The 19,716-nt window shown below is 38.6% G+C and overlaps 1 protein-coding gene across 4 annotated transcripts in view; it reads left to right on the top strand.

Annotated features, from left to right (window-relative positions):
- PIK3CB (phosphatidylinositol-4,5-bisphosphate 3-kinase catalytic subunit beta) overlaps positions 1-19,716 on the top strand; it is a gene marked incomplete at its 3' end in the record, with an annotated part of 1,563,003 nt that overhangs the window by 1,201,112 nt on the left and 342,175 nt on the right. For all 4 annotated transcript variants that reach the window (XM_044070037.1, XM_044070038.1, XM_044070035.1 and 1 more), the window contains 2 exon segments: positions 963-1,072; positions 14,253-14,331. In XM_044070037.1, the coding sequence (XP_043925972.1) occupies positions 963-1,072; positions 14,253-14,331 (189 nt within the window).

Genomic DNA, 19,716 nt, shown 5'->3' with positions numbered 1-19,716 from the left:
ACAGCAGCCCACTGCAAAAACTCAAGTAAAATCAGTGCATTGTCTGAAACTTGGGAGAGGCATACTATTGTGTATACTGTTTCTGTCAAAACAAAAATATTTCCTTCCCCATCCCACACTCCCCTCACCTTGAGGTGCAATTTGGTCATAATAGTTTATATATCACTTCTGATATCTGTGTATTTTGGCTGTTTTTCCCCTCAGTTAGTAGCCCTGATTCCGGTTTCTTTATGTAAATTGAATAATTTCTAATGGGAAAATGAAGAAAAAAGGGGAGTGACATTATGGGAGAAATACTTTTATGATGAGATAAAACCTGACATTCAAAAGTTACATTTTTATAATAAAAATTGTCAGCTGTTAGTTTAAAACTTGAATGACCAGTCTTATGGATTTTTGCTGTATTTTCTGGATGAAATGCAAAGAGTGAACAAGGATTGAGCAGAGACTTTTTCCTTTTGCAACCTGAGAACCTACCTCTGGTGTCCCCTGATAGTTACCTAGAGAAATGGGTCTGGATTTGATTGTGGTGTGGGGATCAAAGTCAGGCATTCATGGCTGTATCCTTTAAACTGTTGAATTCTGATTAATTCAATGGCTGACCCCTGCACTTAATGGTTTTAATAAAAATGATTGTCTTATTTTCATTATTACATGCCTTTATTTCCATTTTTGGCAGAACGGATGGTTCCATTTGGCAGAAATATTGGGCTGTCAGCCCAGAGCTGTGATATGAAAAGCAATTTAATAAAAAACAGAAAGTCACAGAAGTAACTATTTTTTTTTAGTCTGGTGTTATCAAATTTAATATTGGGACAACAGAATTTGAAAAGTACTTTTTACATTGTTTTCATTCTTTTCAAAGCACTATTTTAGTCAAATGACAGCATAAATTGACACACCTTTTAAGTTTGTTTCATTTCTCCCTATGTTTGCTTCTGTTTTTTCCCCTCAATCTACAGTACTGAAAAATGCAAGTGCATGGATTCTAAAATGAAGCCTTTGTGGATTGTGTACAACAACAAGGTGTTCGGAGGGGATCCAGTGGGAATAATCTTCAAAAATGGGGATGGTGAGTGTGACTTCCAAGTTTGTTTTCTGTAATTGGTGGATAGTAATTAAGTTCTGCATGACCTTATTTGTTTAAACAGCCTGTTTCTTACCTGTAATCCTTAGCTGCCTTAGCTGTTTGTATATCGAGTCCAATCGTTTTAAGGAGCATTGTAGTTGGTAGCTCCTGGTTTGAGCATCTTATAATGGTTAACAGTATTACTCCTTGTAAACCATTGATATGAGGTTATGGCTGTGTGTTAATGGCATTCATTCTTTATTTCAGAGTTCGATTCCCTCAGTTATCTTTTGCTAGCTGTATGACTGCACAAGTTACTTAGACAGTGGTTCAAGTTCACCTGTGAAATGAGTCACTTATTAGTAAGCAAATTAAAAATAAAGCTCGTCACAACACTCGGGAGTTTTTTTTATAACTTTCAAATTCAACTTTAACATTTAAAAGAGACACTTGATTTTGATTTGCTTCACTGCTGACCAGTTGGTAGTTGTGAGTAAATGACAGCACAAAAAGAAGCTACTTTTCATGTCCTTGAATGGCTATAGATAACATGATTTATCTTTATGTATTAATTTATAATTTTAACTAAGCTAAAGTATTTAATTATTATTAATTAGATTGTCATTCAGCTTAATTCTAACTTTTACTTTTCCCCAGGACCTTGCCCCATTGCTTTCTTACCTTCAACCATTTAGTTGATGTATTCTAGGAGAATATGAAACAGGCATTCTGGGCTAGGCAAGAGCCTTACTTGCCCATTTGTTCTTGCTCAGGAGCCTCCATTAGCCCTTCGTTCCTTAGCGATGGCTAGGTTGTAATGAGTAGGCCAGCTTGCTGGTCTTGAAGGGTAGTCTGCAATCTCCCCTTGGAAACATCCCCTCTGGCATCTTCTAAGAGCTGGCAGTTGCTTCCCCCTAAGGGGGGGAGCATGCTTCCTCAAATTAGTTTCCCCTTGGCTACTTAGGATGAAGTTACTATGATAAAACAAGCTCAGCCAACACAGAAACCCTCTGGGTGAACACTTAGCATTCTCACCATATGTTTCACATTTGGCAATCCAGATCCTCTTTCCTCCCCCAAGATGGGCAAGCCAGCAGTGACCTCACTCCTTTCTTTACTGGCCCGCTCCCACTGGAACCTGAGTTTCTAGTTGAACTTGGGTCTCCAGTAGCATAATCAGGGCATTGTCTCACTACACCATAGAACTGGTGACCTTTAGTCCAGCTTGGGTCATTTAATTCAAACTGCTCCCCCCTTTATGTATCTTTACCTACAGAGTTTAAGGCTGTAAGCTGTTGAAGAACATTCAGCCTGTAGTGTTGTTTGACTCTTCTATTCTCCACTCGCGTAGACTCTAACAGTAAGGGAGTCACTTAATCATCCAGTGCTTCAAAGTTGCCCCTGACTGGGAAAAATAAGCCTTCATACCTTCATGCTTAACAAAAAATGAAATAAATGTGAGCTGTGTAGTCATAGATAGGCTTGCAGTTAGTGCTATAAACTCTTCTGACCATGCATTTAGAACATGGTAATATGTATATGGTAATATGTATATTGCATTGGCTGACGTTTCTATTTATTAATTTGTGAAATGTGTAAGCCAAATGATCTTTAAGTATCTTTCATATGACGGGAGTTAAGAAGACGGGGGAAAGATCAGTTTACATAAGTAGTATTAGAGTAGCCATCCAACCTATATATCTTTGGCACATAAACTTGCAACAGCAAGTTGAGTACCCATTTCATTTATTTAGGGATTATTAATAGCCAGAGCCTATCCCAGCAAGCAATGAGCTTACAACAAGAAACAAAAATGGAGTACTTCTTCATTATAGGATGCATGCTTACTCACACCTATTTCCAGACATAGTTTGAACAGTAACAGTTCACCTTCCTGTGTCCAAATACCTTGTGGACAAGGAAAGCAACAGGAGACCCTAGGAGAAAAAAATGACAGACAGAGCAGATGTGTAGGCTCTACTCAGAAGGCTTCCAAACTAGGAACCAAGTCAGGGAACCAAGCACTATGCTGCTACAGTACTAATCTATGTACCATTTTATCAGCCACCCCCCACACACACATAAGTATGTAGTGCTGTCATGTTTTGTGAGTCACTGTAAATATCTTTTGATCTTTGTGTGGTACAAAAGACATTTAAGATTCTGCCCATTGTATTTCATTTTGTCTGTCTTTGTTGCCTTGGCAGCATATGTGTAATGTAGTTGTAGTGTGAACTGGCAAAATGAGTCATGCGAGGGCCACTCCAGCAAATAACTCAGTACATTGTGCTGTTGTCCTAGTCTTCTAGTGTTCATGGGTAGCCTGAATGACCAAGTACTTTAGTGGTAAAATCTTTAAGTGTTTAGTTTGCCTAAATGTGGTTGACTAGTGTGTCGGCTTCTTTATACTGACATATGAGCCAATCAAAAATCACAAAGCGGAGCCACTTCTACTCAGTATGGAACTGTTCCGGCATACAAGCCAATCAAATACCAGTTGCTTGAGTCCCAGATAATGGGGATTTTACTGTACTGAGATTCAGTGCAAACATTTGTGTTTGTTTGGTGCAGATTTCAGTCCCAGAGCACAAGAGGTATTTCAAAACCCATTGGAGATATCTTTTTGTAAAGTCAATTTTTTTGCTGTCATTTGCTAATGAACAGTCCCCTGAAAAATCTTTGTTTCTGGGGCATGCTTTTTATGGGCTTGAAAAGCCTTTGTGACCACAGGCATCATATCCTGTGAACATTTTTCATTCCAAATGTTTGTCATGCTTTGGAGAGACCCATCTTATTTTCACATTTGAATAGGTTTTGCTAGGAAAACCAAAAAGGTCAAGAAGCCTCTGTGTGTGTACTTAAATGGGGCTGGAAAAACTAGAAGCTTTCATGCAGCCTTCAGAATCCAACAGCTGCCCACTGGTGCAGGGGTGTCTGGGGTGCAAGAACCTTAAAGGATTTGATGACTAAGGAGCAGAAGACCACTACATAAGTGTCTAGCGGCCCAGAGGTGAAAAGTCTACTGGAGTGTTTTCCTAGTTCACCAGGGATGTGTTCATGCAGCCTTCTTTTAGCATTATCATCCATGACCTGTATTTACTTTATATGTTCAGTGGACATGCAGATTGCCTTCTGTGTGCTGTTCACATAGCAGTAATGGCTCCAACCAGTAAGAAATATGTAGCTCTGCAGACACTTAAAGTACAGTATAGACCATAGCAATACAGTGGCAGTTATCACTTGATTCTGTAAGAAATCATATATGGCTGAGCTGGGGGCTTGTCACCACTCTCCTTTCTTGAAAAATTCAGCTGTGTAGCAATGAAATTCCATCTGTCTCTTGCGTTAAAGTCCTTTGATCCACTCATACCTACTTCCCTGTTATGGAACAAGGCTTTGAAATTGTCAGTATGATAGAGCTCACAGCAGGGCCCAGCCCATCTCCCCCACTTTGGGTCCACAATGTAGTAGAACAACAAGTGGAAACTTGCCCAAGTACATATGATTTTTCTTCAACTGATAAAAAGGGAGATTACCATATGCTTTCCAGATGTCATTCCCCCTAAGATAAGATTTGGAAAACAAAGGAATCATTTAATCAGGTTCATCACCAGATGACATCTCCTTTGGGAAGACCCTGTATCGCATTGACAGAGCATTTTCAACAGGAAATCCTTAGTCTCTGATACAAAAAAGGGTATCCAGACCTGTCAGGCCTGCATTCACCCAAATTACAATAGTATAACCAGTATTTGAGGCCTTTGATGATGCTTTTGTAGCTGTGTCTTTCAAGTATGATTCACAGCTTACTGCCTCAAAGAAGCTCTATAAGAATGTTGTCATGAACCACACCATTGTTTCCTTAGACGTGGCAAATGAGGCCAGATTAGCTTCAGGATCTGATTCGCTCTCAAACAGGAAAAGTGCTAAGGTGTTCGGTTTGGGGGAAAAAGAACACATCTGCCATGCTTTTCTTCAGGGGTAATAATTTTCAGACCGAGATGCCAAAGTTTCAAGGAAGATTATGAAACAAGTTCAGTTTTATTACTTTACAGACCAAGGATGAAGTCCTGAAAGTACGACTGTCTGTGTTGGCTTGGACAGGGCAGAAAGTGGACAGACATGTTATAAAATATTGGCACAGTATGAGAGATGCAGTGTCTTGGTTAGTAGCTAATGGGTTCTGTGATTAGGAGGCATGCCTGTTTAAGAATCTAGTACCTTCTTAATGTTAGTAAACAACAGCTACTTAATCCATACTTGCACACCGTTACAAGAAATTTTCAGAAAATTGGGGGCAAGCTGACTACATACTGAAATGTATGTTGGAAATTTGAAAGCAGAAAACAATCACAGACAAATGTGTCTTAGATATTCTGGCTTGAGGGTAAGAAATAGAATGCGAGACCTTCTTGACTTCCATGGGGTGTACAGATTTCTCTACAGGATCAGGCAGAGCTGGCCTTAGTCCTCCTTGAAATGCTGCTGAAGGAAGCAGCAGAAAGTGTCCTACTGGAAGAGCAGGGTAGAAGCTTTTAATCCAAGCTGTTCTTGGCCTTCAAGAAACACAGGCCATGGAGGCCTGTTTTGGGCATATCTTGACTAAATATCTTACTGGCAGTCCTAAAGTTTAGAATGCTTATCCTGTAGTTCTGTGAAAAAATACACTGACTGAGAAATACAATACTGAAATTTATTGTGGAAAGTTAAGTGCTTTTGGCTGCTTTAGCCTTCATCAGAACATTATAAATTTAAAAACTCATCCGTTTAAATACATTTCACCCAGGTCACATGGCACTGTTACATAAAGCCATTCTTCCCCATTAAAAAAACAAAATCAACAGTATAAAACTCCAAGTAAGTAAAAACATATGTAGTAATTAAAATTAGTAGTGGAAAAAATAACTACAGGACAGTGTCATTAGAGTACTTTTTATTGAAATTGGTTTTGTGGCTGTGTCCCTATGTGGTTTTTTAACTTTTACGAGACAGCTGAAAAAAACAAGCTTCTCATTGCCAAGGACAGACCCACTAAGACATGACAGAATCACAGAGGGACGGAGCAGAATGCACTGTACTATGAGCGACCTTATACACACACACACACACACACACACACACACATACACACACACACACACACACACACACACACACACACACAATTTGCATCTCCCTACATCATTTTTTACAAACACACACACGCATCTCCCTACATCATTTCCTACACACACTGAGCCCCAAAAATGCTACAATACAAGACTGCTTCTAATCAGGGACACTTAAAATGTTAGTCACTTAAGAAAATGACAGAATAAGTGAGTGTAAATTAGTATACATTTTCTAAAGCAAAAGAAAGCTTCTCTGTGGTTCTGTCACACTCTTGCGAGAGAGCTGAAAAAACTCTGAGCTTCTCGTTGGCGAGGGACACACCCACAAAGACATGACAGAGGGACAGAGCGGGATGCACTGTACAAGTGGCCTTAAACACACACACACACACACACACACACACACACACACACACACACACACACACACACACACACACACACACACACACTTCTCCCTACATCATTTCCCTCCACACACACACACCTCACTACATAATTTCCTCTAAAGACATACACCCTCTCCACAACACTATGAAGGTGGTAGATGTATCCCAATGCACCTTAAAATATATGGAAAGATGCCTGTAAGTCTTCCTCTCATCAGATATTCCCCTGGTAAGTGGAAGATTGTCTCTGTTTACTTGGAGAGTTCTCATATGCTTCCTCAGTTGCTTAGTATGCAGGTAGTTCTACTTATCTCAGACACTTGTTTTATTTTAGTCTTGGTCATCCCATTGTTAAGCTTCATGTTTTTGACATCTATAACAGTATTCTTTTGGGAGGGCAAAACTGTGGCCTGGTGCTGGTTGGCTGAGTAGCTCTTAAAGGGATTCTGGTTCTTAACCTGTCTGTGAAGAAGTTCTTGATGAGGCTTAAATTTCAGGATTGACAGGATTACCTTTCATGAAGCAGATGCTTCAGAGACTCTGAAATTTGTGTCTTGAGAAGATGCTGCTGTTAGTGGCCTTCATCTTAGGTTCAATAGGTAGGTACTAGGCTATCAGCCCTGGGGCCTATACAAGCCCAGCCAAAAAGGTACCCTGGCTTTTGCCACCCAAGAAAATTGTGTGAACCTTCTTACCCTTGTCTACGGCTTTGGTGACTGCTTCAAAGAAGTCTATCAGGTTTAGGAGACATGATCTGCCTTTTACAAACCCGAACTGGGTGGGATCCAGAGCTTGGAGATTACCATTGTCTTTGTTTATAAGTTCCATGATGATACGTTCCATGGCTTTGCAGACCAGGCTCATCAGGCTAATAGGGCGGTAGTTCCTGGGATCCGTGCTGGCTCCCCCCTTGTGGAGTGGGATAACAATTGCTGTGCGCCATTCAGCAGGCACAAAGCCTGAGGTGAGGCTATGATTGAACATGGTACGTAGGTGGGGTGCCAGTTCATTCTGTAGTTCGTGTAGAACACAGCCTGGGATGTTGTCTGGTCCCATGGATGCTGTGTTCTTGGCTTTGGAGAGTGTGGTTTTTACCTGTGCAGCCGTGATTACAGGAACTTTGCATTCTTCCGGTATTGAGATGGGCTCTTTAGGATGTGAGAGGGGGTAAAGTTAGCACTGAACCTATCTGCCAGGATGTTGGCAATATCAGTTGGGTCTGTATATTTAATGCCATTGTGCTGTAACTCAGAGCAGATCTGAGTGCTGCCATTGAGATTCTTGACATAGCTATAGAATGCTTTGTGGTTGTCTTTAGAATCAGTGGAGATTTTGTTTTCGTAACTAGCTTTGGATGATTTTATCAAGGATCACAGCTTCTTACTGAGGCTGACCAGGGAGCTCCTCCACTGGTGGGATTTTACTCTCTTTTGCAATAATTTCTTCCTTCTGTTGTACAGTTTGTTTATGGCAGGGGACCACCAGATTGACTTCCTTATGGTTCTGTTTGGGATAGCACGATCCATGCACTCATATAAGTGCTTATAAAGTACAATTGTGTAGAATTCAGTAGTTGTAACTGTATTGTCCATCTGCATGGGTGTCATGAAGTTCACCACTTCTGTCTTAAGAAGCATGAAGTTGGCTTTGGATGTGATGTGCTTACAGTCACAGACTTACAGGATTTTAGCTGTACTGAACCTTATTTGATCTTTCATAGAAATTGGATGCATTTCAGGAGCCGTGTGGGTTTCCTCCCAAAATCTTTAGCAGAAGTGTGCTCAGACTAATCCATCATTTCTTCATTTCATTTATGAGATTGATAGAGAGAGAGAGAGAGACACGACATAGAGAATATGGCGGGGGGGGGGGGGGCCTTCACATCTTGGGCATAAACTATCAACTTTGGGTGTTGCCTGGAGATAGAACTTGAGATCCAGCAGAAAACATGATTATTTTTCTCCTTAGCTCCAAAAAGTGGGGTTTGGGAAGGCATAGCAACCCCCTTCCTAGGAGAATGCTATTACAGTGCATGTGTTTTGCTGTGATGTGGCTAATTGCATTTTAGAAAATAGGGTTTTTCAGATGCTTTCCCACCAGGAACAAGGTTGCTTCCTATACTTGTTTCAAGAATGTCTCAGTTGTAGACCTGTGTGCTATGGCCACTTCATAATTCTGACACATTTACTAAGTGTTAATGCCTGAACTGTAATCTCAGGACTCTGATATCCTGTTACACCTCATTGTTTTTGGATTTCCATTTTCTGAGTCCTTGCCTATAGGCCTTGCTTTGGCTCTGACCTTACAGGAGCTTTGAGTTTCACTCCTTAAGATTCTGTCCAAAAGTGATATGTTGTAGAAGCCTTCTGAAGTAAGATATGCAAGTATTTCCATATCCCTTGATCTGTGTTTCATTAAATGTCTGCTGTCAAACTAGTGTATATCTGTAGGTTATCTATTAATTTACTGTTTCTGAGTTCTTGGGAGTATACCTCTTAATCCTCAGACATTGAAAATGGATATAAATCTCCTTGAAAAGAAGGTACATCCAGAGAAAAATCTAGACATCTAATGAACATAAAATGTGAATACCAAACAGCATGTCTTTTCCCACTTCCTATAGGAATGTGGGATACTATTCAGAAGCATGTTTAAAAACAGTGACAGAAAGTATGGGAAAACACAAGCATATTATCAAAGAGATAGTGTAAAATCTGTAGACCTTAATGAACTGCATTGTAAAATTCTGCCACACAAGGTCATTTATGTTTTCTCATGAAAAATAGAGGTGGAAGATGAGTGTCCTCTTTCTGTAATTTATTGGTGCCACTTGTAGGTTGGTCATGTAGTGTGGTTTTCTATGTATTAAACAGCTTCAAAAATCCCATGTGATGAGGGGGATATAGAAAATTGTAAGAAGGGACAAATCAAGTCTGAAAATAGGAACATAAAAACAGGAGCTGCTGTTAAAAAGGGGGTAATTAGTACAGCATATAAAATACTACACGATAACTATAGGAATCAATCAGATGAAGTTAGAAAGATTGAGAAGCAAGACTGGATAAGTAATTCACAAGGAGATACTGGGAGGACATGTGTATGACTCCCAAGTATACAACAAAATCTGGAGCATTTGGGATTTTTGCTTGCTAGCATTTTCATGGATATTTTTATACCCCAAGCAGTCTCCAAAGAATTTTTCCTAAGGTGGATGGCAAATGTTAGAGGTGTGATGCGGAAGAAAGAGGTAAATAAGAACATATGTTTGAGTGTAATAAATTGGAAAACTTCAAACATTCTTTACAGAGTTCTCTTTCAGAGATATTGGGTGAGCAAATGGGTGTAATTAAATTGGTGATTTTTTTTTTTGAGCTGGGATACAGGATCTAGGTTGCTTAGACATAGTAAGGCCTTGTTGGGTTTAGTTTTGGTGGCTGCAAAAAACAAAATTGCTAGAAAATGGAAATCAAAGTGTAAACCAACTGAGTTTGAAGTATGGAATATTGTAACAGAGCTAGAGGAATTGGAAGTGTGATGGTAGAAAAGGGTGGGAGCAGGTTAGATAGAAAAAGATGGAAGCTGTGGGAACAACACATGCACAGTGTTGTTTTAGAGAATGAGTGAGATAGAGAAGGCAGGAATTGATCAATTTTTGTAATGTTTAATTGATGATAACTATACAAAATAATATGTCTGCAATGTTTGTAACTGTGACTATGTTAATATGATCTTTTTTTTATCTTAATGTATGTTTTGCTATGTCTTAAGTGAGGATTCAGTAAAGGCATTATAGAACATAGGGACCATACCTCCAAAAATAGGGACTTTATGTGCAAGGGATAAATCCAGCCTGAAAATGGGAACATTCCTCCAAAACAGGACAGTTGAGAGAGGCCTGCTTGGGAGACTTGGGGGAATGCACCTATAGTAAATCAAGCTTCAGAATAATTATATTTTGCCTCTGTCCTCAAAAATGTAAGAGGGATTTTAGCCATTTAGAATAAGCAACGTCTGTGCACATTACAGAATGCAAATTATGGAAATGCAGGTTAAAAGAACTAAGTGCTACAAAGAGTGATGACAATTTTATAACCAGTTCATTTTTGTTTAAAAATAATTGACTTGGAGATGCTGAGATTGTGTGCCGAGTGGCATTTAAATCCACATGAACTTACATAATGTCTCGTTTTTGAACATGAATTCCCATTCATTCATCTTTTGATTACCAGCTTTATCTTTGTCAGGGTTAAGAGGCCTGGAGATAGTCTTGCAGCCATTTATAGGATAGCGTTTGTCAATGGGGGTGAATAAATGGAACATCCTTGCAACCCACAGTAGGTGTGTTAAAAGCCCTTGAGTTTGAGTTCCCTGGTTTAGATCAAATTTTATTTTCTGATTGGCTGTCATAATGACAAGTACTATTTTAGAGAATTGTGTTTTATGTATTTAGTGTGTGCAATATGGGAACGTACTTTTTGGTTGCATTGGAGTGAATGAGAAATGCAAGAAAGGTAGGCTGTGGCGCTTTGGGGTTCTGTTGTGTATGTATATGTTTTGCATGCATAATGTATGAGCATTTGCTACATTTTTACAGGTAGTATAAATATGATGCGATTGATGGATTTTATTGGGATTATAACTTGTCAAGGATATAAGTAAATGCTTGATGAATGCAAAGATATAAATAAACGTCTAATGATACACTAATAATGTAGATGGAAAACGCTGTGCACTGGATACATGGTTTTATTGCAGTCTGTTTCTGGGTTCTACCATTAGTGTATGCATACGTAGTTTTTCTTGGCCTGTTTCTAACAGCCCTTAGAAAATATCTTTGAAGTTGGTGTCATTGTAACCACGCATTTAAAATCAAAATTGGTTTGCTTATTTGCATTCTGGCTTATCGTAAACAATCTATATGAAGTAAGAGAATTAAGCTTAGATTAGCGTCTTCACTTATAATTCAAATTTTGGCTGCTAAGTACATTTCCATAAAGTGTCATTGGTTGAAATGATTAAATTATGTTCCAAAATTACTTGCAGGGTTAAAAAATGTTCAGAAAGATTGACTTTTATTATGTTCCAAAATAATCAAGGTCTGTGTAATTCAACCAGTTTGAAGTCATTACATTAGATGTTGATATTCTTTGTAAGTTTTCTCTGAATATAGAAAGTTACTAGTACTGTTTCAACATAAAATCTACAACAGAGGAAAGAAAACCAAGCCAACATTTTTCCAAAGTTCATTACAAATCTTATTGGAGGAGACAGACCTCAAACTTTATTGTAAATTGGACATGTACGTACTTTGTGCTCCACTGTCCAGTATTTTTTATGAGGTAGGTTGAGTCTGGTCTGGTATACTGACTTCCTGGATTTGTTAATTGAGTGCTATACCTCTATAGATGGTACTGCAAATAAATGGATCAGTAGAACCTTATTTTAAAGCTGATTTGTTTATTTTTAAACATTAGTTGGTTAAGGTCTTTAGGAAGGTTCTGCTTCTGCACATACAACAGCTCATTTTTATTGACTGGTTAGTCGCACTGAGTGTATCCTCTTTTTATGGCGAGACCTGAGGTGGCATTCATTCTAATGGTGGTGAGCTTAGCCAGAACATCAAGGCAATTTTTCTGCTCATCATTTAATGCCACAGGGTCTTCTACTTGAGCTTTAACCAGTTCAGGCAGATGGAGAAATCTCTTAAGTCTGTAAAAGGACAATGCATCAGGAGTATAGTACCCCCTTTATGCTGAACTGCAGTTTAAGTATTGCAAAATGAAGGCAATAACTAGTTTGAGAATGGATCCCATAGCCTTCTGATGATCCCGGAATCAGTAGTATTCATACTGTCTGTTGAGCCACTGAAACTTGTGATTGTTTGAAGTTGGTTTTGTGCATCTTTTGTCGATTATTTAAATCTCAAGTATAAAAGCAGCAGGAAGAGTTGCATTGTTTTGTTTCCGTGATATCTTTTTATAAATTTTGTTGATATGATGGGTCTGATTCAGATATTATAGCTGTATTTCTGTTATCAGTAAACAGTGCTGAGCCATGACTTCATTGTAAATGGGGAGTGACACTGAAACATTATCATTGTAAGTACAGACCAATGCTGAACCAGTGTCACTGTAGAGACCGATGCTGGCACTTCTGCACTGTAAACCAGCACAAAAACAGCACTGTAAATGGAGATTGACATTGAAACATTGTCGTTGTAGGTACAGACCAATGTTGAAATAACATCACTGCTAACAGAGATTGATGATGACACTTCTGCATTGTAAATAGAAACGAGCACTGAAACAGCATTCTAAATGGAGATTGACACTGAAACATTCTCATTGAAACAGCAAAACTAAATATAGACCGATGTTGAAACAGTTGCATTATAATTCAAAACCACCACTGAAAGAGCAGCATTGTAAATGGAAATTGACACTGAAACATCACTATAAATGGAGTCTAATATTGAAATGGCACTACTGTAAATGGAAACTGGCACTGAGACAGCATCGATGTAAAAGGAAAATGGTGCTGAAGCAGCATAACTGTACGAAAATGGTACAGAAATAGTATAACTGTACAATGAAACCAATGCTGAAAATGCAGCATTGTAAGTGGAGTTCACTGCAAGTGGAGACTGCCACCAAGGCAGCCTCACCGCAAGTGGAGGCCCAATGCTTCTTGAGGTGGCCTCACTGCAAGTGGAGGCTGATGTTTCTTGAGGCAGCCTCACTGCAAATGGAGGCTGGTGCTTCTTTAGGCGGACTCACTGTAAGTGGAGGCCGACGCTGCTTGAGATGGCCTCACCATAATGGGATACCAGTGCTGAGCTGGCATTACTGTACATAGAGGTCCAACTCTAGGACAGCAGTGCTGTAAAGTGAGAGGGACACTGAGATGACATCACTGAACATGGGAGACTAATTCTGAGACAGCATCACTTTAATGGGAAACTGATACCTAGACAGCATCATTATAAATGTAGGTGAACTCAGAAACAGCAGCATTGTAAATAAGTATTATTAGAACTTCAGTCAGATAGTGAAATACATAATGCATTTTGAGGACCGTCTTAAGCAGTAATAGACTTCAAAATCTGAATGACATATGCAGTGTCCAGAATTTGTTTCTAGTGTTTAACTGGAATTACCAGCTACCATTAAAATGTGCATCAGAGTAGACCGGGACCTTTTTTGTCATTTTAAAATTTGTTATAAAACCACATTTGTGTATTTAAGACTTGCAAATGTCATAACCTAACATGTACTAGCTGTGAACATTTTCTACTACATTGTTATTGGCATGCATACCTGAAGAAAACTGAAGAAGGCTGCAGATACGTTTTAATTACCTTCCTGATTTACTATATTAATATGAAAATGCTTTTTATATTGTGGTTAAAAGGTAGAGAGTTCATGATTGTTATTACCTCATGCATTGCTTCATTTTCTTTTATAGTTTCTCTACAATAATATATGCTATGGTGTTATATTTTAACTAGGTTGCTATTGTTTCAATGTTAAAAGTGTGAAAGCAATATAAAGGGGTAATTTAGTTTATTTGGTGCATTGCAAGAATAGCAAGTGTAAATGATTAATTTGAAACAATGCTTCAGTGAGCTGTGAAATTAATTTTGCTAGTGTTTTGTTCACGTTCCTTTGCTTTTTAATCTACTAGACCTACGACAAGATATGCTTGCGCTTCAGCTGTTACGTCTTATGGATCATCTTTGGAAGGAAGCTGGACTTGACCTTCGGTAAGCATTTTTTTTTACCCATCCCTTGTGTTACATTATTCCACATCTGCTTAAGTATTTGTGATCAGTACCATTTTAGTTATGACACCTGTATTTGGGAAGTGCAAAGATTTCAATGGAATCCCAATGTCACTATTAAAATTACTACATTTACCCAGAGTAGACTAAAGTGATGTACATCTGTGATGATTAAACTACAGGTACTGCAATTTAGAGTATATTCTGATCATGGGCAATAATCAGTGCTGATGTTTCCATTATGCTGTCTGCGCATGTTTGTGGGTTTGTAGCAAGCTCTTCTTCTGTTGATGAATCAACTCATAAATGTAGAAAATTGACAAAGCTGAGAATAGTTTATCAAAAACTCAAGTTGCTCTTTAAATATTCAGTGAGAGAATGGTTAATGCTTTCATAGCTGCACATTCCAGCAGTATCAGAGGCTGTCAGTGAGACCTCATTTACAGCATAAAATGTAAACATAGTTAATAGAAATGATCACTTATGACAGGTAGTATGTGCAGTCAGTTGCAAAATTTGTTTGTATAGCACTGTGGACAGGAATAATGTGTCGAGCTGGGTGTGGGGGCAGTGCTTCCTCCCCCCTTTATAATGCAGAAAAGTAGTCCCCTACCACAAAAAAAAAATTGTGTTAGCATTTTTAAAGGAAGATTTCTATTTACTATTTATTGCTATTATGATGATTAGTATTTGTACAGTTGGCTTCTCCTAGGTGGCAAACTGTTTAACTGTAAGTAGACCTGTGCCGTCTGCTGTTGCCTTGTATGCTTTGGAGGATTTCTTATGGTATTGGGTATATCTGTTTGTAGTATTTTGTGAAATGTTTTTTGAGATTTTTATCTTTTCATGTTGTTATCTAGACTTCTGTTTTTGTGCCATTGCCACTTAACAGCTTGACTTATGGTAGAATGATGTTGATGCAAATTCAACTGTAGCCATCCTTTCTGTTCTGGATAGCAACTGTAATTGCTGTTTAGAAGATTAACATAAATGTGTGCTACTGGTTTGACAATGGTTTAATGCAAAAAATGAATTTTGTTTCTCTTTTCAAATTATTTGCCACAAAAATGGCATTAATTTAAATGTTAAGGTGCTGCTGCTCTCTTGCATTTGAAATTGAGTGCACAATCTTGAAAAAAATTGTAAGGAAGTGCCTGTGTGTCAGTCCAAGAATATTATCTGAAAGTATGTCAGGCCATATTTGAAATGGAATCATTTATGTGCAGGGACCAAAACTGTTCAGTAGTCAGGAAGAGGGGTCTGTCTATATTATGACATCGAAAGCTCATGTCAGTGAACACCTGTTCGCCGACCAATATACAGTGAAATGTCATTTCCGCGTATGGCCACAATAGCAAATTTTTTCCTAGGAAAAAAAATGCTTGGCCAAGCAGAAACAACACAGCATTAAAAACTTAACAAAGTAGGGGGCCTTGCCCCCTCCATCCCCACACACACCCTAATTAAATATACCAACTCTGAGATCGCACTACAGTGAGGAAAAGGGCAAATCCATGACGACGGCCAAGCATTTTTTTTCGTCTAGGAAAAAATTTGCTGTAGTGGCCATTAGTGGACTGAAATTTTGCTGTTTATTGGTTGATGAACAGGTGTTCGCTGACCTGAGCTTTTGATATTGTAATATAGACCCAGGAAGGGTACAGCTTTCTTTAATGTGGTCAGATGGAAAGGAATTGAGCAAGCTTTCATGGCCAGACTTGCATAATTTTCTGAAGTCTGCCCAGCTATGGGTGGCGGCTTACAGACTGTTTTAATTCCTTTAACACTCCAGCATTGTCTAGGATGCTGAGCTGGGATAGATCTTAAAGTCCACATTGCCCATATGCTCCTCACTGAAGTAATTCAAACTACCTACCAGTAGACCAGGAGAATCAACCTGTGTCTACATATACAAAATAAATAAATAAAGAACTCCTCCTGAACATATGAAAACTTTCCTCTAATCAAGGATTCATATTTGATATAAATCAGACAACTTGTATTGTAAGTATTGCTACATTTTCAGTTTATATTTTCCTTGAACCTTTTCTGTATCTCCTGTTAAATGTTCCCATTCCCTGCCACCTTTTTGCATCCTGTAATTCCATTACCATGGTACCATCATATAAATGATTTCTCATCCACCTCACTCTCTCTGTTTTAATTTCTTGCTGTTATCAGAGACCTTTGTAATTCATTGGGGGATCACAGCATTGCTCTGGAAACACCCCTTCTCCGTACTTAACTTTGTCAGAATTTAATTACACAGTATGAAAATATTCTTTGTCATATTTAGGTTAGAAGCTAAAACATGTTCTGGTATTCTGTAGTTTTATTTTAAGAGGGTGACATTTGAAAGCATAATTGTACATTTTTAGCACAGTGTGTTCACTTGGAATTTTCAAAGGATGGACACATGATGATGGTGTGCATTTAACATGTCAGTAAAGGTCAATTTACAACAGTGTAGTGTTATTCCTTGTCCATGAAATTGAATGAGTGAAGATATCTGATTTTCCAGTCTGATTTCCAGAGCTCTTACAGATGTTCCCCAAAGATGTTTCTCCTCCTTGATGTCAGAATAACAGGGCTTCTAAGGAGAGGTTTATGCAGTTAACCAGTTCTTTTTGTGATAAAGAAGCAATCGGTCTTCAGTCCACTATCTACTGGGTTCCGGTGACTACCAGAGAGCAATAAATACCAGTTTGAGAATATTTAATTTGCTTTAAACTGTTATTGCTACTGTCTTATGCATTGAGACTGTTATTTTTAGATTTCACAATTTGTTGTTTCTTGGAAATTAGCTTTTCAAGATTTTCAGAGGTCTGTGACTTTCCCAGAATAGCATTTAAACACATGTGAATGTGAAAGGCAAATTCTTCCAAAAGGCTTGGGTATACAGTGTCTTGTGTATTGAATAAATACCAGGATCTGATGTCCTTTTTCATTCTTCTTCAACCATGGGTTTGGATCTGATCCCTCTGATCCAATTCGGCCACATACTCCAGAATTCAGATCCAGCTCTCGAGCTCCTTCCCATACCAATCATGTAAGATTCCATCCCCATTACCTCAGATCTTGTTTGCTGCCATTCTGAACTGTTACAGGTTCCTCTCTTGAGTGTTAGCAGTTGTATTTTGTGAGTTATTTCAAACTTTTTCTTCTAATATAAAACATTATACTTTTTTTCTTTTCTTTAATTATCCTCCCTATTAGTTTATTTCATAGGATATTAGGATCTTTTTTACTGATTTTCTACTCTCTTCTGTTCTGATGAATAGAAAACTTTGATTACTTTTGTTTGTATTGGTTTGCTTCCTCTGTTGCCAATCAAGGTATCATTAATCATTACCATTGCTGGTAATTAAAATCCTGGGCTAATTTTCCCTTTTCTGTAAAAAAAAAAAAATCTTCTCTACCTTTTTTGTTTGCATTTACTTCCCATGTCAGATAAACCAATAGGATTAAAAAAAGCACTTCTTGTGGGCATAAAATCCCCCAGTTTGGATGCCCACAAGGAGTGGGTGTAATATCTTGGAGCCAGGCAGTTAGATACTGCTTGTACCATTTGTTCCACCTTTAGTTTAAGAGCCTTGGCAGATAGACGGAATAAGTTTATTTTAAAGGGTCTTCTCCTTGCTTCATCATCTTCTGGGGCTCAAACCTCCTGCAAAAGTAACAAGTCTGCTCCACTGGAGCATAGAGATGCTCCCCACTGAAATCCCCAAGGTCTTTGTTGGAGCTACCATCCAAAACCAGAAGAACTTTGGATCCTAAAATCTCAGATCCCAAGGCTTCAGCTCTTATAGTGATTTCAGTAAGCCCTACAGCAACACCTTCGGATCCTACGGCCTCAGATCCAAACCCTGGTACTTCTTACAGGAGCCTAACTCTGGATTATGTCATGAAGCCTATATCTCCCACCCTGCATTCTCCATTGCTTCAGACACCAAAGAAACATTCCAAGCCTCCATCCACTATTTCCTCTAGGTCCTCCAGAAGCAGATGTGGATAGGATGATGTGAAAAATTGTCAGAGCTCAGATCCAGTTGGGGGGGGGGGGCTTACCAACTTCTTCCCCTATCAGATCTGAGAGTCTTCCCACAACAATTAAGACCATTGTATCTCCTTTTCCGATCCATCCAGTGGTTTTGGAGTACCGGGATCTGAAATCCCTAAGAGGTGCAGTGTTGGATCTAAAGAAAATATCGTAACTCTGACCATATCCCTGACTAGTTCTCCTTCGATACCCTTGTATTGGAACAGGTCCTGTAGCTGAAGTGTCAACCTCAGATCCGAGAGGCTGGGATTTTAGGGGAGGAGGCTGAGATTTCCTTTTTAGGGGAGGAGTGAGTTTCTCTGCAATCAAACTTCAATTGGTAGCAATTTCTAATTTTCACACAGGAGACAGAAATAATTTGTTGGCTTTTCCCAAATTATGCAAAGCATTCCTAAAGAGTATTTTTCTTCTTAGACCACCAGTAAAAGATCTTTCACCTGCTTGGGATTTCACAGTTGTGCTCCAAGGTCTAATTGAGAAACCTTATGATCCTTCAGCTAAAAATTAATTAAAATGTCTTTCTTGGAAAACAACCTTCTTGGTAGCCATTACTTCTGCAAAGAGAATGTCTAAACACCAAGCTCTTTCTTCAAAAACACCTTGCATAATTTTTCAAAAAGATAGGGTTACCTAATGGACAAACCCTTCTTTTTTTTTTTTTTTTTTTTTTTACCTAAAGTGGCTTCTGAAAATAACATTAATCAATCCATTCACTTGCCAGTGTTCTTTCCAAATTTTTCGAATAAAGGAGAGTACATGCCACATCTCCTTGATGTACACAAACAGTTACATTTTTATCTTCATGGAACTAAACAAATTAAAAAATCAGATCAACTCTTTTTCACCAAAAAGGCCGGGTTGTCCAGTCCCTAAAGTCACTCTAGCAAAATGGATTACAGACTGTATTTCTTGGATTTATTCTCAACAAGGAATGATTTTACCTAAACCTTCCAATGCTCATTCAACCAGATCCAGGGCTGCTTTTTGATCAAGAACATCTATTGATGTTTGCACTGCAGCTACATGGTCCAACACTCATACCTTTGTTAATCATTACAAATTGTATATTATCTCTAGAAACAGAGCTGCCTTTGGTTCAGCGGTACTCCGGATTATCCTTCCTTGAGGGCCACCCAAGATCAACATAGCTAAGGGCTCTGTCTCATGAGTTGAGGAAAAATGAAAAGGACATCATCAGATTTAAAAGTTATGCAGGCTAGGCATCTGTGTTGTCCTTTTTCATTCTTCCTCAACTTCCCTCCCATCCATCATTTCTGGAAACCTATAGGATAGTATTTGGAACCTAC

This window comes from Protopterus annectens, chromosome 4.part1 (genome assembly GCF_019279795.1).
Source record: "Protopterus annectens isolate FY-2018-M chromosome 4.part1, PAN1.0, whole genome shotgun sequence".
In the NCBI taxonomy this organism is placed as follows: Eukaryota; Metazoa; Chordata; order Ceratodontiformes; family Protopteridae; genus Protopterus; species Protopterus annectens.
Note: the sequence above shows the minus strand (reverse complement) of the source record. Positions and strands in the feature narration are given on the sequence as shown.